This window comes from Hippocampus bargibanti, linkage group LG04 (genome assembly GCF_051943395.1).
Source record: "Hippocampus bargibanti isolate YZ-2025 linkage group LG04, ASM5194339v1, whole genome shotgun sequence".
Classification (NCBI taxonomy): Eukaryota; Metazoa; Chordata; class Actinopteri; order Syngnathiformes; family Syngnathidae; genus Hippocampus; species Hippocampus bargibanti.
In genome coordinates, this window is record NC_142737.1 from 24,986,840 (window position 1) to 25,011,267 (window position 24,428).

General features: G+C 41.2%; 2 protein-coding genes and 1 long non-coding RNA gene across 8 annotated transcripts in view; 2 read left to right on the forward strand and 1 right to left on the reverse strand.

Moving 5' to 3' along the window:
* tet3 (tet methylcytosine dioxygenase 3) overlaps nucleotides 1–7,304 on the forward strand; it is a 63,261-nt gene extending 55,957 nt beyond the window's left edge. For all 6 annotated transcript variants that reach the window (XM_088994831.1, XM_088994836.1, XM_088994832.1 and 3 more), the window contains 3 exons: nucleotides 890–1,027; nucleotides 1,123–1,477; nucleotides 1,606–7,304. In XM_088994831.1, the coding sequence (XP_088850957.1) occupies nucleotides 890–1,027; nucleotides 1,123–1,477; nucleotides 1,606–3,332 (2,220 nt within the window). In that variant the 3' untranslated portion in view covers nucleotides 3,333–7,304. The remainder of the gene's footprint in view (nucleotides 1–889; nucleotides 1,028–1,122; nucleotides 1,478–1,605) is intronic.
* A 6,942-nt stretch (nucleotides 7,305–14,246) lies between these two features.
* LOC148899526 (uncharacterized) lies at nucleotides 14,247–16,902 on the reverse strand. Its single transcript, XR_016114752.1, has 2 exons — nucleotides 16,761–16,902; nucleotides 14,247–14,888 (listed from the first exon to the last, which is right to left on the reverse strand). It is a non-coding gene; the product is annotated as an uncharacterized LOC148899526 (long non-coding RNA).
* Nucleotides 16,903–17,704: 802 nt separating this feature from the next.
* Nucleotides 17,705–22,348, forward strand: npffr1l2 (neuropeptide FF receptor 1 like 2). The gene is made up of 3 exons (XM_088994838.1): nucleotides 17,705–18,040; nucleotides 19,088–19,187; nucleotides 21,352–22,348. The coding sequence occupies exons 1-3, from the start codon at nucleotides 17,713–17,715 to the stop codon at nucleotides 22,346–22,348; spliced, it is 1,425 nt and encodes a 474-aa protein (XP_088850964.1). The 5' UTR covers nucleotides 17,705–17,712.
* The last annotated feature ends 2,080 nt before the right edge of the window (nucleotides 22,349–24,428 follow it).

The following is a 24,428-nucleotide window of genomic DNA, read 5'->3' on the forward strand; positions in this document are numbered from 1 at the left end:
CGTCCACTGTCGATGGTTGTGACGTATATTATGAGCGACAAAAAAATTGAATACGTTTTATTTTGTATTATTTATAATCACCATAATCTTCAAATTTAGAATTACATTTTAAAAACAAACGAACTAAAATAATATACATTAAATTAAATACTCATTATTTATTTTGTAAAGCCGCAGGGAGCCGCAGCAGGGGGGTGAAAGAGCCACATGCGGCGCCGGAGCCGCGGGTTGCCGACGCCTGAGTTAACTGAAAGCGTAATTTTAATTGGATGACACTGATTTAGGTGCCGTTGATGTCGAAACAGGTGGATGCCCCCTTTTGAATAAGTAGAAAAAGATAATGACTATTGTACACTTCTGGTTGAATGGACGGAAGGATTCGCCTTTGTGGGCAGAACTGGTTCTGCTGTGATTCTAATTTTCAATGAAACTACACCATCAGTGAAACAGTCGAATGTCAGTGGCACTGTGACAAGCCCCATGTTAACGTTTGCATCAACATACAGAAAGCAAGCGTGCAAGCTAATGAGCTGTATGCAGCCTAGCTAGCAATAACTTTGCGTATAGACCCGGCAAGTTGACTTTCATTCCGATCGTTTGGCTAGATTTTTACCAATCATGAGGAACAGAAAACCATTCATATTAATGGTGAGTATTATAAAGTATTTTAAATAATGCATTCTGACATTTTGAACGTCAAAGGATGCATCAGAATGTTGAGAAGAGACCATTTTGTTCCTGTTCAACCCTTCAATTTATCGGCTATCTGTTAGCGTCAATTTTTTTAGAATAGACTTGGAAATGCTTCATTGGGCTTTTCTTGGTGACATTATAATGTCATGGTGAAAATAGGAACATCATTTCCTTTGCAACTTGCTCTCCCTGCCAGTGTCAATCAGAGACGAAGGCTTCAGACTGCAGACTTGGTTTGAAGACAGGCAGACCGTTTGCTGGGGTCACCGCTTGCTTGGACTTCTGCGCCCACGCCCATCGAGACCAGCACAACCTTTACAACGGTTGTACAGTGGTATGGTTTTTAATATCCCACAACTTGTTTACAACCCGACAGAGTGAAATGTTGATGGTAATAGCATTAATGCTTCCTTTCTTACTCGCTCATAGGTGTGCACTTTGACCAAGGAGGACAACCGCAGGGTAGGGGAGATCCCTCCAGACGAACAGCTCCACGTCTTGCCGCTCTACAAACTGTCTACCACTGACGAATTTGGCAGCGAGGAAGGCCAGCACCGCAAGATGAAGACGAAAGCCATTCAGGTGCTTCAGGCTTTCCGCCGAGAGGTACGCAAGTTGCCCGAACCAGCCAAGTCCTCTCGACAGCGTCGCCTGGATGCCAAGAAAGCCGCGTCAGAGAAGAAGAAGACCAAACTCCAGCAGCAGGCGGCGGAAACACCAGAGAAGACAGTGCTCCGGACTGAAGGAGGTTTCAGTGAGTCTCCGCAACCCGCAGGCAATAAAGGTTCGGCTTGTTTACTTCACAGAGAGTCATTCATTTGCATGAAGAGTAATGTTATTGTTTCATTGTTAGTTTTCAACTAAAGGCTAAAATGTGATTCTCAAGACCACTTTGTATTTTTGATTGAATAGATCCAGCGATGATTCAACAAGACGTTAAGGCTAACATAAAAAAGGATCCTTTCAATGGATCGATGGATGGATACGCTTCGCAAGCAGCAGATGCAATCAAGACCATGTGCCCGAATCCTGCCTACTATGCAAGGGGAGGCCTCCCCACAACTGGCCCGCCCTCAGCAGGAGACCCGGTCAATGGCTATAACCACAATCTGCCGGCATCGCAGCATGGTTTCGTCAACTTCTCCTCCAATGCACTTTTCTCGCCCAAGATGAGAACCTACGAGGGTCGCTATAGCTCTTTGCTCAAAGCAGAAAGGATGGCTTTCCAGGTCGAGCAAAAGCCCAATATCCACAGCCTTCAGGCGAGACTCTCCCATACCCACCCCGACCAACCGGAGCAACCCAACCAAGTTCATAGCCAGCCTTCAGACTGCAACCAGTCGCGTCCTTCTTCTGTCTGCTCCGAGTCCTCCAATCGAGGCACTCCGGTCATCAAACAGGAGCCAATGGACGTGCCAGTCTGTGAGGTCACAGAGCCGAGTCGAGGGGCTACCGGCGCGCCAAGCACCACCCCCCAACCTAACACCTGGCCAGGAAACAGGTTGAATGGCAGCGTTGTTCCCACAAATTGGGACCATCGCAATCCAAAGCAACGGCATGAAGACTTTTTTTCGAATGAAGAAAAGCAGATGTTCCACCCTCATCCCCAGCAGCAAGCCTCTCCTTACTCGCAATCGTGGACCACCCTCGCTGGCTCAGATACCTCACCGGTCCCCCACGTACCTCCCCCGCCCTCCCCTCATTTAGGATCTCCGCGCCCAAGCACCCCTCATCCGGGGACACCGCAGCCGTTCTTACTTTCTCATCTTGGAAATAATGCTCAATCCCCTTCACACACCCCACAGCCCGTCACCCCCAGGCAGTGGGGCAGCCCCGCCCCGAGTCCCGAGCCAAACTCTCGCGCCATGGGACGAGGTGCACATAGCCCCGGTTTGAAGCACGGCAGTCCCGCCGGCGCCTATCCCGAAAAGATGTGGTCCAAAAGCGCTGAGATTGGTTGTTCCACGCCGCTGGGGGTTCAAGATAAAGCCTGGAAATCGTGCGGCGGCTCAGTGGCGGGCAGCACGCCATCCCCCGCCCCCGAGGGTCGCCTCTTCCCCGATGCCCTGCAACAGTCAGATCAGGCTTTCTGGGACCCTGGTCGAGCCGAGGGCGATGCCGGGAGCGCCAGGCACCGCGAGGAGGACGAGGTGTTCTCTGATAGTGAGCACAATTTCCTGGACCCCAACATCGGGGGCGTGGCGATAGCGCCCACCCACGGCTCCATCCTCATTGAATGCGCCCGTCGGGAACTACATGCCACCACTCCGCTGAAAAAGCCGGATCGCTCGCACCCTTCTCGCATCTCTCTGGTCTTCTATCAGCACAAAAACCTCCAGCAGCCCATGCACGGCTTGGAGCTGTGGGAGGCCAAAATGAAAATGCTGGCAGAGCGGGCGCTCCAGATGCGGCAGGACGCAGCCCTCCTGGGCCTGTCCCTGGAGGAATACAAGGCGCTCAGCAAGAAACGCAAATGGGGGGCGGCGGCAACCGCCACATTGTCGGCTGTCGGACAATCCAAGGAAAAGAGGGAGGGCCCGGTGACGCGGCTCACTCCCACTTTCCACACCACCTCCATTGTTAATGTGTCCCCTTATGCCTCCACGCAACTCACTGGGCCCTACAGCCACTTTGTGTGATGTCAGCCATGGACGGACAGAGGAGCAATGGGGCTTGCCCCAGACGGAGAGATGAGCAAGAGGAATGTCTCTCACATGTCGCACGGCTTGCCACCTCTCCAAGTGAGGACACCTTTATTCTTGTTTTTTTGTTTGTTTGTTTGTTTTTACCTCATGTCAGGCAGTGGTTGCGCGTTCAACACGCTGCCTGTGGTGCTCTTCCTCTCTCTTCCCTCGGAGAGGAACTCCATTGCTGATTTTCCCGTTTCTAGAATTTAATGACTCGAATGATTGCTGTTATTATCAAAATTATTATGATTGCAATTGTTACTGTTAATGTTGTTATTGCAGCTATTCAAATGAAGAATTATTTTGTTCTGTTTTGTTTTGTTGTTTGATGATGTTAATTGACTTTTTTGTTGTTGTTGCTCAGTACGTTTTAAGGCAATCTGAATCCGTCAAGACATTTTCTCGTTTGGAAAATGGTTTATTTTTTCGTTGTCAAACTTCCAGCTGTGTTAAAAGGAGTCACAATTGGCTTGACAAGAGAGCAATCTATCTCTTAATACAAGGTATGGGTGTGGATAACTCAAACGATCACCCGCGAAGGTTTCAGCTTTATGTTGAGCTTCTGAAAAATTGCGACTGGTTCTAAAACATTCTTTTGCAATTTATGTTGGACATTCAAGAAAACGTATGTTTTCTTGAAGAAAAACTGTTTTTCTTCAAACTGTTGACGGGATTCAACAGCAGTTCATACATGAAAACTGTTGAAAGAAGTTCTTTTAAAACACATGCCTCTCAGATTTAGTATGTATTGGAAATTAAGTCCGTCCTTCTGATGAAAACAATCATCTTTTGGCAAAAAATAGGAAGACAATGAGTATCATTGAAAATGTGAGTAAAGTGCATTTTGTTTCTCTTGTCATTCCTTTATGTGCTCCTCCTCTTCTCAACCCCAGCAACTTTTGAATGGTGCTCAACTTCCACCTCAGACAGTTTCATTCCACTACTTTGTGTGGCACTTCATGCCGTACTTTGGTGCTCCAATTGAAATCAAGGTCACGTAGTACGTGAGGGAAACTATTTCCAGCTGATCTACTTGACCACAACATGCGTGCTATTTTTGTGCTTAATCGTGTTTGCTCAGTCCACCAGATCGCCGCTCTGCAATTGCTCACATTTAAACGGAACGTTCACTTGAGTGAAAACAAGTGTGAACTCTAGAGGGCAGGCTTGACTGCCTTTTAAGACATCTGCTAGCACTTGGGCTGAGTTCCATTCGGAAGCCGGCTTGCGTCGCCTTCCCTTGGTGCTTGACGCCTCCACGGCTAGACCAGTGGAGGGGTCGCTGAGCTCTGACAGGCCCACCAAAGGCAATGCTAACCCTTGTTGATGCTGAAATGTGAAACAATTGTGGAGAAAACCTGGATCAGAGCATACTCAGTGATAGAAGTACTTTCACTGATCCACGCATACACTTTGGTGCTCTCTTTCTACACTTGATTTACTGGAAAGGCTTTATTTAGCCTCTCGTCAACACAGTGCTGTCATCTTTGAGCAGAGCACAACGGGTTCTTCAGCAAACACCTCGTGCACGTGACTTGTTTATTTTCCCGTGGGTGGAGGAACATGCTGGATAAGCGGCGTGGCACCTGAGACTCGGTACCTGTTGCAACGGGTTAATCACTCTCCCATTTTGCACGCCTTGTTGTGCAGAAGAGCCAAAGAGTGAAACATGTGGATGGCGTCTGTTGAATTGTGTGTTTTTATTTTATCCCCATCAACCGTGCATTCAAAAGATGATTGATTTTTGTTTTTTTAGTCACAAAAAAATAGGGTGGTACAACACAAAATGAGTGACTATACATGTATTTGATTGCATGCCGAGTGGCTCCCTGTTGCCGGGCTGCCTTTGGGGGTCACCGTACTTTTCTTCTGTGGAAAGCCCTTGTTCATCTCCAGCTCGCTACCTCGTGCCGTTGAGACACACTGGTTCCAATCACAACTTGCTACTGGGGGCAGAGAATCATCCATGTAGCTTTGAGTGTTCAAGGTCTCCACAATGAATTGATGCTTTTTCTTTGCTTTATTTATTTGTGCTGATAATAATGATTGTCATCGGGTTCTTTTGGTTTCTCTCATTTTTTATATAGACAATACAAATTGTACATAGAGAAGAACAGATTTATAAAAGCACTTTTAAACTTGATTTTAAAGACAAAAAGAAAGACGATTATTGACAACTTGAAGGTTCTTTTTTTCTTTTCTTTTGTTTTTTCTGAAGAGAGATACAAATGTAAATAGGAAAATATTTAGGTAAAACTATTTAACTGGTAAGCATAGTATGTGGATCTTAAAAGTGTAGGAGGTATTTTGGCCACAGTACACTTGTTCCCTGTGCTTTGTGTGTTCATGTATGCGAAGTAAGTCCTTGTTCTCCTCTCACAAGTACTCTTCTATCCTAAATCAGCATGTAATGTTACTTGCGAAACACAAGTTAAAATACGAAATTGGAGAATAAAAAGCTTAAACCTTCAAAACAACAATATGATCTCATGTCACTTAGTTTGCCATGCAAATTGAAAAGTATGTTTTGGCCAAAAGAAACAAAACTCCCCTCCTGCTAAAGCTGACTTGTATGCAAATGTTCTGTGCTATTTTTATTATTGATCGAATTCAAACTGAAATCTTCCATAGTCTAAACTAGCAAACCAGACCTTGCCTGAAATTGTGTCCTTTACAGTTTGTCACCTTTAACCATCGCATAGCTGTTTTTTGGGGGTTTTTTTTCTTGCTCAGTTCAGTCACTTATGTTCAGTGATGACGTAGGAATGATGGTGTTATAAACCTCTTGGTAAGTGACCATATCCAAGAGCACGACTTTAGGATACGCACTGTTATCTGCAAAGGCAATTTGAAACATGTGGGGCATATTCACTGATTGTTATTATGTTATTATCAAAGACACTTGTCAATTTAAATATGCAGTGTCCAGAATGCCTGTGTGAAAAATATTCCTGTCTTTTCATTTTTCTTTGTTTTCTGTGATTAACTTGGTTTTTGTTTTTCGACCACTATAAATAGCCCTCATCGCAAAGTTGCATTGAAATGGTGCATACAATTAATATTTTTTTTCATACATTAAATGTTTGGTTGAGCTCTGAGATTTGGTGCTAGAACACATAACCTCAATGTCACAATGCAAACTATTTGTTCACCACATCTATAAATCCCCTTCCCAAACCCCACCGCAACCTCCCTGGAAAGTGGCACGAGAATTGTCCATTTGTTTGAAAGGTTTTAAGAAATTCTAACTTTACTGGTGCTGAGTGTTTTTTTTAATGCTGCACAAGTGTCTGTGTTGTAAACATGGATGTGGACGTGCTTTGGGAAAATAACAGGAATCTTGTTTTATAGCATTGGGCCACTAATCTTCATTCCATACAGAATTTTTCTATTGTTGAATTCATCTTGGCTTATGCGGAGAGACTTTATCTGCATTTTTTGCTTGGTACGTTCGATGGAAAGGACCCTTTTAAAGTCATTATTGTAAATGCTCCTGTGAAAAATGCTAAGGTGTTGGTCTTTGAACAAGAGAAATAGAAAATGTGTCCTGCCTCCTTTATCTCCTGAATTCTAATTGTTTGTGTATTTCGTCTTTTGTGCGCACACAGACACATAGTTAGACGTTCAAATCACACTGTGCATGGTCTACTTTTACGAGTCCATTAATCACCAAATTTAGTGACACTCAAAATTTGGGATCATACAAATACATAAAAAAAATCTACCCGCAGAAATGGCAGCTACATTTCTTTTCGAGTTTTTCGATTGTTCACGTTTGATTTTCCATGTTAAGGATGCAGTATGTAAAAAGTGGTTTTGTTCTCTCTTTATAGCTGTGTATGGTGTATTATGTGAAAACATAGTGTGTTTGGTAAAATACCACAATATTGTTTTATGTTACGCTATCAATAAAAAAATTGAAGTGAGAAATCTTTGGACATATTTTTACCCGGTTTAAAGCTTTACATGAGCCCATGAGATGGTTCCAATGTTTCTCTGATGCAAAATTGCACTTGGAAGGCTTACCATTTTTTATCATGTGAACTGACATCACTATTTTGTTTTTGCTCTTATTTCACCACACCGTGATCCACAAGTCTACTTAGGCATGAACATACGAGTAATGCATGATGTCACGTTTAAATGAGCGCACATCTGACTCCTCGCTGCGAAGACTCCTTCATATGTCATCACAACATCCAGCACGTACCCATACGGTGGCCACCCCCACTCGTCAGAGAGGAAAGCGAGGACGGTAAACCAGAGCAGCTTACAAATCAATCGAGAATTTCTTTCTGATTGACACTGGCCAGTTAATTAGTCTATAACCGTTGCTTTGAAGTTGTTTCCCTCATTTGAAGGCTTTATTTAATTTTTTTCCCTCCTTGGACCACCATCTCCGCCAAGGTAAGACATTTTCTTTTCAATCCTTTCTGACCTGTGTGTGTGTGTGTGTGTGTATATATATACAGTAAAGTCTCGTTATATCGATATTCAAGGGAGTCCGAAAAAATATCGATATAACCGGGACTATCGATATATCCGACCCTGTTTGCATGTAATTTTCCCCGTGCGTGCATAGAAATAGTATTGATATAACCGGGATATATATATATATATATATATATATATATATATACACACACACACACACCCATGATTGAATCCTACATGTTTCTGTACTGATGTGAATGAAACTATAGTTACATTGACAATAGTACCGGTAATAATAATAACAATAATGTGTGTGTGTGTGTGTGTGTGCGCGTGTGTACACAGGTTGAAGTATGTTTTTTACAAAATTATGTTCTGCCCTCAGAATGAATGGAATGGATACCGAGGAAATCATAATCATAGTATTTTCGCCTTCCTGGTTTCTGTGGACTTTCCATATTTATCACATACCGAAATAATCACTGTTCGCAAATGACCACAAATAGCTCGGGCCAACGGTAAAGTTTGCTTGTCCTTAACGAGAATGCATTGCATGATGCAATTACTTTTATTCATGGAGTTATAGTCACTAATATTTGTCATATGTGCATTTGTGCCACATTCCATACAATGTCTTCTCTCTATTCTCTTTCTTTTACAAACAAACTGACTTTAGGCAGTCCTTGCACAATTTGCACTGCTCACCTAAGCTTTGTTTGAAATTGAAATGTGTTTTTTTATGACAACTAAATTGAATAAATTGATCAAAAAATGTCATCACATATCAGAATCCGAATCAGAAACACATATATTGAAGGATGTGGGGTAGGGTATAGATTTATGTGTAATAAACAATGAAATTGTGTTACTGGTGAACAACTGTTGTAAATGATAAGAGTACAAAGGTCAAAACAAACGGCAACATGGCCGATTGTTTTGGTCGATGTTTGAAATGCCACAATCGGTCACCAGCTGATTAAACGCTCAGGCGTAATTGCTGCCTTGGACGATTTAAAGCTCAGCAGGCGGAATGGCCGCCTCGTCACAGCGCGCCCTGTCCTCTTTTTGTTGCCTGTGTGTGTATGTTCGCTTATAATTATCACACCATGTTGAGGAAAGTCTACATGCACACGATAGGATGTTCAGAGTTTTGGATCATCTAGCCGAAAGACGATTTCAGGAAGCCGACTAACCACAAGCACATTCATTGATTCACCGACATACATATTTGCATATTTCAGTGAGTGTAATTCTATCAGTTGTCATCTTTTTTGTATTGCATGTTTTGAAAGCAGCCATTGCTATTCAAAATCAAGTTCCTCTCATCTGGTTATGACAAACGCTTGAAATCACAGATATTGATACAGCGACGCTGCAAGGAGGAGAGGCACCATGTTCCTGCCGACTGCTGTCAGGGTATTCAATAAAAGGTTCCAAAAGCCTGCACTCACTCCCATTGACCCAATTTTAATATGTCTATATTTATATTTTATTCATTCGTTTTCCAGACCGCTTCAACCTTACTAGGTTCACAGGGAGTGCTGAAGCCTATACCAGTAGCCTTTGGCCAGTAGGTGGGGGACACCCTGAACCGGTTGCCAGAAATCGCAAGGCACATAGAAATGAACATGCATCCATGCTTACACTCACAACTAGGGACAGTTTGGAGTATCCAATCAGCCACGCATGTTGTTGGTATGTAGGAGGAAACCGGAAGCCCCGGAGAAAACACACACAAGCATGGGAGAACATGCAAGCTCCACATAGGAGCTGGAACTCAACCCGGTACCACTGCACTGTGAGGTTGACGTACTAACCACTCGATTACTACCCTTATTTATATTCCATCCATCCCTTTTCAGACTGGTTTATCCTTATTAGTGTCGCGGGGGTGCTGGAATCTATCACATCCGTCTTCAGCCCCTAGGCGGGGGACACCCTGAATTGGTTGCCAGCCAATCGCAGGGACAATCAACCAGTCACTCTCAGATCTTATTTACATTTTATATTTATATTTATTGCACAATGGAGATGTTGTGTATTTTATATCGAGGCTCTGGTCTTCCTGTGTGGTCTTTGCATGTTCTTTCTGCACTGCGTGGGTTTTCTTTGGACAGTCCAGTTTCTCCCCACATACCAAAAATATGCATGACAGGTTAAAGGAGCACTCAAAATTATCCCCAGGTGTGATTGTGAGTGAGAATAATTGTTGTTTATCTGTGCGTGGCCTGGATTTGGCTGGCAACCTGCTCTGCGCACACGCCATCTAAAGGCTCTAGCATGAGCATGTGCCGTGAGTTTCAGTTTTTGGGGTCCTCAGCTTCTGAGATAGCGGACGACACTTGCTGCTACTTGCCCAATTAATGAGTCTGACTGCACCTCCACACACATCTCGCTGATTGCCGCAATGACATTGCAACTTGGACTGATGCAAGACAGTTGTACACATAAATATTGTGGAGCACTGTCAACTGTCTTAGTGGCAATGGTGTTTCTGACTGGGTTGTTCAACAAGATCAAAGATGGTGAGAAGATGCCTGACGAATGGAGGCAAAGTGTACACTTGCTCATTTTTCAGGACAAGGGGGATGTGTAGTTGTAATAACTACAGAGGTAAACGTTGATGAGCCATACAATGAAACTATCAGAAAGAATAGTTGTAGCTAGACTAAGAGCAGAAAGGAGCATTGGTGAACAACACATGATTTCATGCCAAAAAGGAGGACGACAGATGCAGTGTTTGCTTTAAGTTTAGAGATAGTGTATTACTGATAGAGAAGGTCAGAGGGAACTGCTTTGCGTCTTTGTAGATCTGGAGAAAGCGTATGACAGGGGGACCAGAGAAGAACTGTGGTGTTGAATAAGGAAATCTGGAGTGACAGAAAAGTATGTCAGAGCGGTGCAAGACATGTACCATGACTGTAAGACAGTTGTGAGATGTGCTGTCGGTGTGACGGAGGAATTCAAGGTGGAGGTGGGACTCCACCAGGGGTCAGCTCTGAGCCCCTTCTTATTCACTTTGGTGATAGACAGGCTGACAGACGATGTTAGACAAGAATCTCCTTGGACCATGATGTTTGCAGATGACATCGTGATCTGTATCGAGAGCAGGGAACAGGTGGAGGGGAAACTCGAGATGTGGAGGTTTGCCCTGGAAAGGAGAGGAATGAAGGTCAGTCGCAGCAAGATATGTGTGTGAATGAGAGGGACCCAAGTACAAGAGTGAGTTTACAGAGAGAAGAGATAAAGAAGGTGTACGATTTTAAGTACTTGGGGTCAACTGTCCAGAGCAATGGAGAGTGTGGAAAAGAGGTGAAAAAGCGTGCACAGGCAGGCCGGAATGGCTGGAGAAAAATATCAGGGGTGATGTGTGATCGAAGAATTTCAGCTAAGATGAAAGGAAAGGTGTGTAAAACGGTGGTGAGACCAGCCATGATGTTTGGACTGTAGACAGTGCCACTGAACAAAATACAGGAAGAAGAGCTGGAGGTAGACGAGCTGGAGGATGACGATTTTCTTTTGGAATGAGCAGGTTGGATAGGATCAGGAAAGATTTTATCAGAGGGACAACTTATATTAGAAGCTTTGGAGGGAAAGTCAGAGAGGCCAGACTGAGATGGTTTGGCCATGTCCAGAGGAGAGAGAGTGACTATAAAGGGAGAAGGATGCTGAGCCTTGAACTGCCAGGCAGGAGACCGAGAGGAAAACCGAAGAGGAGGTTTATGGATGTGGTCAAAGAGGACATGAAGGTAGCTGGTGTGAGAGAAGAGGATGCACAAAACAGGGTTTAAAGGAAAAGAAAAAGACTGTCAACTGCCTTGGCCTGAACTTTATTTTCTCCCGCAGATTTATATAGAGCATGGCTGACGCAACTTGTAGATAAAATTGCACCGAAAAAGTGCACCAACATCTTGTATTCCACCAGCTCCGAATAGACTGATGTGACTTTGAATGAGTTTTGGTCTTTGTTCCCTTAATGTTTCTTATTTTGGCGTTTTTCTTTTATCACATGGCATTCTGTTGTCACCTTGAGTTACTCGGTTAGTTACACAGTGTCAGAACACTGAGCATTTAATGCCCTGATGCAATCCTGCACGGCTCTCTGGTTTTTACTTGGAAATTTTGCATACAAAGACATTTCCTTCGCCACTTTCGTCTCATGTCTCCCTTCACGTCCAAATTACGTTCCTCACGTGACATTACGTTCTGAACAGCCATGGGCCCAGCAGACACCGATGACAACATCCACCAAGCTGTGAGTGCACAACTGAGCAGACACATGGAGCTCCTTTGGGCAGTGATTGACTTTATTCAAAACCTTTGCACCAACATAGACAACGGCCTTCCAGTTGACCAAATGTTCCACCGTGGACATCATTACATTGTTCCAGCCTGTCCCCACACCTTCAATCAGGCATTGATGGGCTCACCAATTCCTCCTGTGTCTTTGTGAGAATTTTAAGATGGCCAGTTTTTGACGGTTTATAGTTGTCGACCAAGAAAAAGTTAAAATACTTTGCTTGACCTCAATGGCTTGGAAACCCAGTGAAAAGGTCTCGGACTGGGGTGTCCCTTTTGTTGCAAGCCACATAGATGTTACAATTTTTCCTTAGAGAGACCTGTTTAATCATCCCAGTTTATTATTAGATAGAGAGTATATCACGAGTAGATTAAAAGGTCAAAAGTCAACAAGTGTAGTTTGGTCTACCCTTTTTTGTAACAACAAAATGCTTAAAATATATCAACACTATTATTTATTACATGACAATTTGGAATTTGGGTACTGATTCTAGCAAGACTGTGATTGAATGGCAACTGGTTCAGGTAAGCGGATCGGAAAATGGATGGATGGATTTTAACAAGCATCATGGATATTAATCTCCTTGACTTGCTTTAATGAGCCAAATGAAATGATAGGGTGGGCCAGATAGTCACCGGATGTGGAGTTTAACACCATTGGGCGAGAATCATGAGCAAACAAAAAAAGGGGGCGGATAGTGTATAAGGTGCACGTGTACTTCATGTCAAAATGCCATGTGTCGAAAGTCGAACATGAGAAATTAAAGAGGCTCGGATTCAGAAACAGAGACTATCACCACCATTCGAACGCCCACAAAAGAAGGGGAGCGATACTGATGTTGAATATGATGAAATCTGAGCGTCAGAAAGAAATACTGTACTGTAAAAGATAAAAAAAGGTACTTTTATTGCGATGGAGGATGAAAGGTCAAACAATGATATCCTTACTGAATATATTTGTGCATCCAGAGAATAATAAAGATTGTTTTTTTCAGTTTTATTTGATATTATTGCAGTGGAAACAAGATATATATGCCTTTGTGGGGAACACCTCAATATGGTGATCAGTAATGACCAGTTTTAAGAGAAATAAGATAACTCCTAAAAAAAAACTAGGGGGGAGGAATACTTGGAATAATGTGGATTTTTTTTATTAAAAAATATGTGCGGAGCAGTGCCTCACCTGTCATCATGGAAATATCAAATGACAAAATAAATTAAAGAGTCATATTTATTTAGTGATTTGTACTTTAACGTTCTTTTCCATTTAACTTCACCATTTTTGGATTTTTTTTTTCAAAATCGCTGAATTTTCACATTTCCCGTTCAAATACTAAGTGGAGACGAGCTGTGAGGCAGCAGCCGGCTGAGCCTCACCATGGATTGCGCAATCCCTATGCTAACTGTGCTGGCTTGCTCTGCAGTCAGACCGCATTGCTGTCCCTCTGCATATCGCTATTCAAGTGTTCAAAAGCCTTTAGTATATGAACTAAATTTCTACAGTTTAGCTGGTGTATATAATGTACAGTCACTGTACATTATAAACACTGGTCTACAGTGTTTATTTTATTTTATTTTTATCAAAACTGTGCATCGGTGATGCACACAGTTCTCCTGCCTCATGACAGGGGGCGCTGTTGATTAGAGATTCTTGCGACTCCTTGGCTGCAGAATAATAGAATTAGTGACAGCAAGCTACAGTAAACAGTTAGCAAGTTAAGTGCAACCATCCAGTCATTTGTTTCGTGTTGCTTGGCCTTATTTTCAGAAAGGTGGATTATATATCTAAATTGAAAGAATTTTCTAAACTGGACTTTCAATCGAAGCAGGAGATAATAATTAAAGGAAGACCAACACCGGACTGTAAAGCTCACAAACGGTGAGGGATGAATGTAAATCTCCTGAACAGCTTCTCAGCTTTTTGGCCAAGAACAATCTCATTGAAACTATTCCTGAAGCGACAAAGTTGCTCCAGCTCGTGCTCACTGTTCCAGCTACTACAGCATCAGTGGAGCAGTCATTCTCAGCACACAAGACTGAAAACATATAGTCGGAACAGGACTGATCAAGGATGACTTTCTTCACTGGCAGTGATCTCCATTGAGACAGAGAGACTTGGACTCAATTCATAAGTAAAGGTAACACGATAATATTTTTTTAATTGATTTTTTCTATGCTACAGTTTGTATACAGTATATAAAGAATGCTGACATGACATTTTAAACAAAACACGTTAACTGTTGCCAATCAAATGGTGAATAAGCTACTCTGTGGAGTTCATATGTTTGTAAATCTGACTGTGATGATGTCAGTGCCTCACCAGCCATGAATCTCACCGCACGTCACTGGTGTGGAGAGATCTGAATTAATTGCAAAAAGATTTGGAAGTCAGGGCAAACACAATGACAGCCTGTGAAGAGTACAAACAGTCAGTGGTGTGCCATGCATATCACCCCAGGGCTTTCAGTAGTGCTACGGCTGAATCAATCCACATTGCGACGATAAATAAAAAGGGTGGTGTGAATTACTACAGGGTCCCGTTAGCCAGGAAATAACTTGTGAAGAAAGAAATGTTATTAAACTGCTGTGTTTTTCACGATGAACATGTAGATTCATGATACGGCTTAGCATGATATGGCTAAGCATCAACCTCATGATATTGCAATGTTATTTTCTATTTTCTTATATATTTTCCGGGTGTCATAACAGTGACTGTCTTCATCTCCACGATGCTGCCGTCTTAATAAGACCAGACGCGTGGATGTCTCTTTATTTCTGCAACACAGTATGGCAGAAGGGATGGGTGAAGTCGCATGGGTTTCATCTTGTGATTAACATGAATCTCCTCTAGATTGTTCTCAATATGCAAAACATTGTAGGTAACAAAACATAATGAACAACGTGTGATCGTATAGTGTTTACAGTAAAGTCTCGTTATATCGATATCGGTTATATCGATAGTACCGCTTATTACGATACTATTTTCATTTCCCTTGCACATTTCTAGTCTTTTTATGTATAATTAGTACCGTTTAGTACGATACTCGGTTATTACGATAATCCGTTTATTACGGTGCTCCTTTTCATCCCCCGCCGGCCATTTTTGTTGTTTATATCGATATATCGGTCACGCCATTGGTCGACTTGGTCACCTGTCTTGGTTACGTGAGCAGCTCTCCCGAGCAGACGCCATTTTCAGACGGCAGCTCGTGTGTATCAGACGGCTGCTCGTGTGTCTTCAACAATGGACTGTTTTGGATGCCATCAGAGCAATTTCCAAAGCGTGGAGTACGGTGTCCGAAAACACCATCAAGAACTGCTTCCGTCACTGCAAATTTGAAAATCCAGGGTGCAGTGAGGAAACATCTGCAGCTAACGAAGAGGATGACGACAACATTCCTCTTGCAGTGTTGGCTGAAAAGCTAAAAGTCGCCGACATTGCATCGTATGTCGCAGTCGACAAAGACATTGCGACATTCCCAAGCTCATCAGATGCGGATATCGCAGCGGAGGTCAAAGCCAAGTATGCCACAGGAGATTCCAGTGATGATGATGATGATGCTGATGACGATGAAGAAGAAGCGACTGAATGCACACCTTTTGCAACTTCGACAAAAGCGTTGCAAGGGGTTGCGGACACGCGATCTTTCTTTGAATCCGTAGAAAATGCATCCGTTTTTTTAGAAACGTTAAACAAGATAGAAGTGTTCATATTAAAATATAAAAATGGGAAGCAGAAGAACATTGATGACTTTTTTAAATAGCTTACATACATACTAATTGCAGTGTTATGTACATGTACTGTTACATGAATGCAAGCGTTTTTTTGCAACAATGTTTGTTGTTTTGTCTGCTGAAGCATCATGATTTTGAAAATGACTGTACATTCCATACTGTGCATTAAAGGGCAACCAACATCACTTTTTGTGTTTCTTGAGTCAGTCAAAAAGCTGTTGTAACGTCACAGCTGCGCGCCGGCATTCTATTCAGGCACTCTCGAACGTCACGTAAGTTATGTAAACGTTGCAGTTTTGGTTTTTCATCCATGTACAGTATTTAATTGTGTTGCATCCAGATATCTTTATTGTTTGCAACAATCACTGTTTTTCATATGATTGTACATGCTGGCGTTCGTGGCTTCGTGTGAATAGAACTTGACGATTTAGCATTGGTTGGTTGCATTTTTGAAAGGAAATAGTCATTAAAAAGTGTAAAGACGTTTTTATTTTATGCACAACTTTATTTTTCACTTCACTACTGTACAAAAAACATGTTAGATACGCAATCCATGAACCCAATGATGAAATTACATGCCATAACAAAGATGCCGCATTTACGCACCCCCCCCCCCCCCCCCCCCCAGGATCGGATATATCGATAGTCCCGGTTATATCGATATTTTTTTCGGATTCCCTTGCGTATCGATATAACGAGACTTTACTGTATTTACAGAAAAAGAGAATACAAAACATGTTCACTGTTATTTACATGATGTCCCTGCACGCATCATACGCGGAGACACGGCAGAACACGCGGTGCGCTTGCAAGGGCGCACAGTTCAACCCGTCACGAACATTCACGAGCAAACGAAACACGACACAAGAAACTAAATATTGTACAATAAAAACGAAATGAAGCAATTATTACCTGCAACACAGTATGGCAGAAGGGATGGGTGAAGTCGCATGGGTTTCGTCTTGTGATTAACTGCGCAATAGAAAAGCACTATGAAGCACATGTGCTGCAAAGTTCCACTCGACAAAACGTGAAGTAAATAATGACACAAAAAGTAATCTGGACTTGAAATGAATGAGGGAACTAATTAGATAACACTAGACAGTACAAAAGGGGAAACAAAATAAGATATTGTCATGAAAATGCGCGTTAATCCAGACCATCTGAAAATTGCGACTCACCATGAATCTCCTCCTCGTTGCGTCACTTCCATCATAATTTAATAATCTAGTGCACAACTCCGTTACACACATAAACTAGAGTGTGTGTATGTATACATACACTTTGTGAGTCATTGTGTTTATTTATGTATTTATTTAAATACTAAGAGGGCTGTCTCTTTTTCTATTCCCTGCTGATGAATTCGGCTGAGCTGGTGATGGTGTGAATGCTCAAGAATATTTAAGCTTGGTCCCTCTAACAGGGAACAAATTGTAGTGCAACTTTCAGCATGATGTCTTTGATGGACTGGTGAAAGGACACTTTGATTCTCTCCTCTTTCAACTAGAACTTGATGAAATAACAAAGCGGACAAGGCAAAGTGGTGAAGATTACACAGGAAGCAGGTCATCAGTCTGTGGATGAAAACTGAAATTGCTATCTTGTATCGCAAATTAATGAAAGAAAATCTTGCTTTATATGCAGTATTTACTGTATCCGTACTTTTAATGACATTAACAGCAGTCATTCTTCATTTAGACATTTTCTTTCGATCGCAATGCTGTTTGCTTTCCTCAAATTCAATCCATGCCAGACAATTGTTGCATGTTTCACTTGAGTTTAGGGTGGATCCAAATCAAATGAGTTCGGTTGATTTTAGTTGGTCTTATTCTTCTCCTTCTGTATTTCTATTCTCTAGGAAATAATGGAAGTGCTGGACAACCTGCAAACTGAAATGGTGGAAATCGGGATTGGAACAAATAACACAACCTCTCAATTCAGCCAAGAGTCCATGAACTTTATCTTGTTCCCCTACTACCAACATTCCTCTTATGTGGCTACAAGCAACATTCTTTCATACCTCTTCATCTTCTTGCTGTGTATGGTAGGGAACATTGTGGTGTGCCTGGTTGTCCTGGGAAACCGTCATATGCGTACAGTAACTAATCTCTTCATTTTAAACCTGGCTGTCAGTGACCTCTTGGTGGGTATATTCTGCATCCCGACAACATTGGTGGACAACCTCATAACAGGTAATAACTATGCAATACGGAGGCTGCTTGAGCATGTTTTATATGTCAAAAATACAGACAGAAAGACAGAGAGAAAGAGAGAGAGTGAGACAGACAGACAGACAGACGTGTGAAAATTTTACATTTTGATTTCAGACTTTAGCATATATCATGGAACTTGACATGGGTGACTTTCTATCACGGGCCCCATAAAATGATGTGGCGGGCTGAATCTGGCCCTGGGCCATGTCTTAGACACCTGTGTGCTAGATGGTTACTCAAAATCAATGAAACCATTGACACATTTTGTGAATGCAGTGAGATACAAAATAATTGAATGAAAACATTAAAGTATATTGGGTTAACTTTAGAACCTTAGAGTTCATCAAAATTCACTTGTACTCTTTGGCATTTTACTCAACATGATTCAGACTTGATCTTAGTTTTAACCCCTGGTGCTTTCTACTATCTTTTATTTCCTATACTGTATATGATAGTTGTCAATGCTTAGCGCTTCGTTCCAGATTCAGCTGTTGTTAAAGCACTATATAAATCAATATGTATTGTATTGTATTGTATTGAGTTAATATGAAGTCCTGTGACTGTAAAGATTCCTTGACAATTTTGAAATGCAATGTCTTCTTAAATCCACAAGCCAAGTCAACTTTATTGTCAAATACGCTCAATGTACAACATACAGCACTGATGAAATTTATTTCCACTGACCCTCAGTGCAAACACGCAACGCAGAGCAAAACGAGTAAAATAAACAGACATATTTGGAATTTTTCTTTGCAATGTGGAAAAAGCTTAGTGAGAATTTGATGTACTAGCTGATGCCCAAGAAAAAAAAATCTGCTTTGTAAAGACAACACCACGAGACCTTCTTGAAGTGTACACTAGGGTATGGCCTCTTATGAACTGGTCTAGGGAAGAACAAAAGTTGGTACCACTCTGGTGTCTATCATATGAACATTAAAGTTAACTTCGTCAATGGACATCATGGGAAAACATTTTACCAAACATTTTTAGATCCTATTTTAAACCTGTGAATTTTTATTTTTGCAGGTTGGCCCTTTTCCAACCTCGTCTGCAAGCTGAGTGGTTTTGTGCAGGGTGTGTCTGTGTCTGCGTCAGTCTTCACATTGGTGGCGATTGCTGTTGAAAGGTCTGTTTTGACTATTATGTTAGTGCAGTGGTTCTTAAACTTGTTGGAGGCACCGAACCCCACCAGTTTCATGTGCTCATTCACCAAACCCTTCTTTCAATGACTGCGCCAACTAACTGCAGACTAGAATGAGGGGTGGATCTCTGCGGAGGAGGATCTACCGAACCCCTGAGACCCCCTGACCGAACCCCTGATCGAACCCAGTTTAAGAACCACTGTGTTAGTAATATGTAGTGTTTATATTGAGATTTCTACAGAATTAAAAGAACAAAAATGTGGCTATTGTGAACCATGGATATTAAGAATGTCCATAAAGACTCTTTACCATTTCAAAAATGTATTGAAAATGCAATTGATTTGAAATTTTATTCAAATTTGTTTTGGTGTAGTCAGCATTTATTAAAGTTTTATTTTATTGTTTTACCTCTTTTAATACACTTTGACATGGGCACCATTAATTGCACAATACACATCAAGAAGGTACTGTACTCACTTTCTTGCTATGTTGTTGTATGAAGCAGTTCTAGAAAAAAAAAACAAAAAAGTGTTCTTTTCACCAGTGGATCAGGGACGTCATGGTGAAATATGCATGTTTGCTACAACCTAATGTTGAAAGCAAACACAGTAGCATCCATTGCCGAAAAGAAATTGTCTCACATATCCTGTCCCGCGTAAATCTGCTTCAATTCCAAGCCACAACAGTCCTGCATACGCATCGGCGCTCTGCGCTGACGCTCCTATTCATGTATACATTTTTTTTATTTAGTTTTAGTTAGTTATGATTCTTTTTTTATTCTATTAAACCATGTTGAAGCCATTTAAATTAAAAACATCTTTCTCTAAAGAGATGTTGCTATGAGACAGGCAGCATCAAAAAATAAATACATGCAAAAGAGGGACAAAGTACAATTTACAAAACACATGGGATTTCATCATCTACGATATCCAAAAATTTGTTCACACATCCAGGCTGAAAAAAAAAACATTCCTTAGAAACCCAGTGGCGGTCCGTGCATTTCACACCTAGGCCTTCAGTGAAGTCCTGCTTAGTGCGACTTGAACAAATATCCCTTGTAATACCATAATTTATGACACAACGGCTGGAGATATCATTTACAAAAGCACACGCACGCAGTACTGGGCGTGGCATCACCTTAATCGTCTACAACACAGGCTATTTCCCGGAGCAATTACACATCAATAAATTTGCATCAGCAATTAGAACTTGTCACTCTACGTGATACTGCAAACACTTAAAAATAAAAGGACATTTAAAATCATTTGTCCACAAAGTTTTATTAAGTCCACCAAGAATATGCAATCTTTAACAAGATTTTACGCTAAATTACAAAATGTCAGTTTAATATAAGAAAAACAACAAGACGTTCACAAAACAAACTATTTGTTGAAAATAAAAGTAAACAAATCTTTTTCATTTGTTCTTGAGAATAGGCCTACATGCGACAGCGAGTTGTCCTCTCCTTCAGCCATTGTGGGTTAAAAAAGCGAGTGGATATACTTGGTTTTTCTGCTAAAGTTTCCGGGTCTGATCTGTTGTAGCTTGGTTGATTTGCATAGCGCTGCCTCCGCTGAGGGCTGAGGTAAAGTGAGTATCCAATCACAGGACGCGTACATGTCATGTTCAATGCGAGGCCCTCTAGCTGGCCTTACTGTGCCAACTCGTGATCTGATTTGCTATCGCAACTATATATCAACTACATGTGCCCGTTCATGAACAGCGCACAGGAGCATAACCAAATGGATATAATATAGCATCAAGAAAACAGTATGTAGAATAATTATATATATATATATATATATATATATATATATATATATATATATATATATATATATATATATATATATATATTTAGAAAAAAAACATTTTTAATGAAATTGACTTTTATTATAATTATGATAAAGATGTCTGATTATGTTAGGCCAGCAGAGAAGGCCTTGCTGGCTCTGACGGCCCACCACTGTAGGAACCACTTCTGTGCCTTACATTTTCAAATTTTATTTCAGTAAAAACATTTAAACATACCAGTTCAGAGATATTTTTGCCATACAAAAAGCGCAAAAAGCGAACATTCTTCAGACTTCTTCCCGTGTCAATTTGCATGTGCCTTTCTGTGACACCCGCTACTTTTCCCGCCAACAGGTTTCGCTGCATCGTGTACCTACACAACAGGACAACAATCGTGACTGCCAAGTTAGCCATTATTTTTATTTGGCTCCTCGCAATGGCGATCATGTGTCCAGCTGCAGTCGCATTGACTGTGGAGGAAATCCCTCTACATTACATGGTCTACAATGATGATGCAGACTTCAACCATACACTACCCCTCTATACCTGCTATGAAAACTTTGCCAACCCGAAGATGACAAAGGTTTACACTGCAATTCTTTTTTCTCATATCTACCTGGTTCCGCTGTCGGTCATCATACTTATGTATGGGACCATTGGTGCTAAACTCTGGTCATCCGTGGTTGCTAATGAAATGCAGCGGGAAGCCAATATACACGGTAGCAGTCAGAGACAGGGTAAACCAGTGTTCTCACCGAAAAAAATTCGGGCCATCAAGATGCTGGTCCTTGTGACCTTGCTTTTCATGTTGTCATGGTTACCCCTCTGGAAACTAATGATGATGACAGACTTTGCAGGCATGGAAAGCGACCAACTTGACCTATTGAATAGTTACATCTTCCCCTTTGCTCATTGGCTGGCTTTTGCCAATTTGAGCATTAACCCCATCATTTATGGTTATTACAATGACAATTTTAAAAAAGGATTCCTGGCAGTGTGCTATTCCTCAGTGCACCGGCGAGTGTGGAAGAGGATGAGCACATGTCTTAGAGGTCGGAGGGACGTGCAAGTAATTGTGGATGGTACCTGCAAAAATAACGCTCGCTACAACAACCAGCTGTTATTTGACCTGAGAAATAGAGTCCACAATCAGAAATTCAACAGTGACAAACATGAGCTGAAGAAGAGGAGTAGGAAGGACTGTTTGGGGGCCGTTTCGGGGAGGGTTTCATCGCATCAAGGGAATCCAGGGATAGAAATGGCCCCAATCAAAAAGAAGGGTGGCCACGGTAAAGCGTTGGAAAAGAACAGCCCACTCTCACTTTCAATGTATCAAGCCTGGGATAACTGAATTTACTGATACACCTAACCACATATATATATATATATATATATATATATATATATATACATATACATTTTCACATTTACCGTTCAAATACTAAGTAGAGACGAGCGGTGACGTCATTGATGACGTCAGTGCCTCACCAGCCATGAACCTCACCGCACGTCACTGATATATATATATATATATATATATATATATATATATATATATATATATATATATATATATATATAGTAAAGTGTCGTTATATCGATATTCAAGGGAGTCCGAAAAAATATCGATATAACCGGGACTATCGATATATCCGACCCTGTTTACATGTCATTTTCTCCGTGCGTGCATAGAAATAGTATCGATATAACCGGGACTATCGATATATCCGATATCGATATAACGAGACTTTACTGTATATATATATATATATTTAGACTTTACTGTATATATATATATATATATATATATATATATATATATATATATATATATATACAGTAAAGTCTCGTTATATCGATATCGGATATATCGATAGTCCCGGTTATATCGATACTATTTCTATGCACGCACGGAGAAAATGACATGTAAACAGGGTCGGATATATCGATAGTCCCGGTTATATCGATATTTTTTCGGACTCCCTTGAATATCGATATAACGACACTTTACTATATATATATATATATATATATATATATATATATATATATATATATATATATATATATCAGTGACGTGCGGTGAGGTTCATGGCTGGTGAGGCACTGACGTCATCAATGACGTCACCGCTCGTCTCTACTTAGTATTTGAACGGTAAATGTGAAAATTCAGCGATTTTGAAAAAAATCCTAAAACGGTGAAGTTAAATGGACAAGAACCTTAAAGTACAAATCACTAAATACATCTAAATGTTTAATTTATTTTTTCATTTGATATTTCCATGACAGCTTTCCGTGATGACAGGTGAGGCACTGCCCCACCTGCCTCCACTGACTGCACGTCACTTATATATATATATTGTGTAGGGGCTTTTCCTGATTGTCCCTCTTCCAGCACCTCATCCTCTGTTCCCCATTGTCTGAGACATTCTCTGAGTACATCATATCCGTTGGAGCCTTCTCTTTGATGTATTCATCAAAGTTCATAGAAATAGTATCGTAATAAGCAGTACTGTCGATATAACTGATATTGATATAACGAGACTTTACTATTTTCTCAAAGAATATAATCTTGGCATACAAACTATTTTTCGGGAAACACACGGAGCACCACAATGGCTGATGTGTTGTTCGCTAACGAGCCGGTTCTTGGAGCTGGGTCTCTGAGCTGGAAATGGCAGCCGACTTTTGTTTGTCCTCTATAACCCGCCCCCAGCCTTCGGTTGACATGATTGGTCAAGATCCATGGTAGAGGAGGGAGGGGACACACGCAGCAGGACACACGCAGCAGTGATTGGGGCGGAGGGGTTACAGAAACACAGAGCTGCGCATGAACAGGAAAGGCAGACAACAGAGCTTGAAACAAAAAAGTGAAAAAAGCTAAAGTGAAAAGGTGAGAACATGAATAGAAAAGACAGTGAAATTTGGACTCGTTTCAACTTTCTTGATAGTTCAAAGGCAGAGTGTAGACTCCAAAGTTAAAATATCCCATCAATCAGGCTCCACAAATAACCCGCACAAGCCATCTGTACAATTTGAAGAGTAGACAAGCAAGGGAACCAGCTATTAACTCGTTCACTATTAACCAGTTTATTAACTAGTTTCTAGTGTGTCTGCCTGCATCTGTTGCAATATCACAACTTCCAAGATGTACAACCCAGAGCTCCTTGAGACACTATACAAAAAGCTATCCATTCCATCAAGCCATCAACGACCATCACAAAGGTACATAAAACAACTTTATTATATAGTACAGTTGCTTTCTTTATTTACAATACCATAGTACATTTATTATACATAAAATAAGGTATATTTTGTGTAGTTTTAAGGCTTATTTAGTAGAAAATTATGTTTTATGGGACCTGGGAATGGATTATTCTAATTTTAATGTTTTCCTATGGGAAAGTAATGTTTGGAATACACACTTTTCA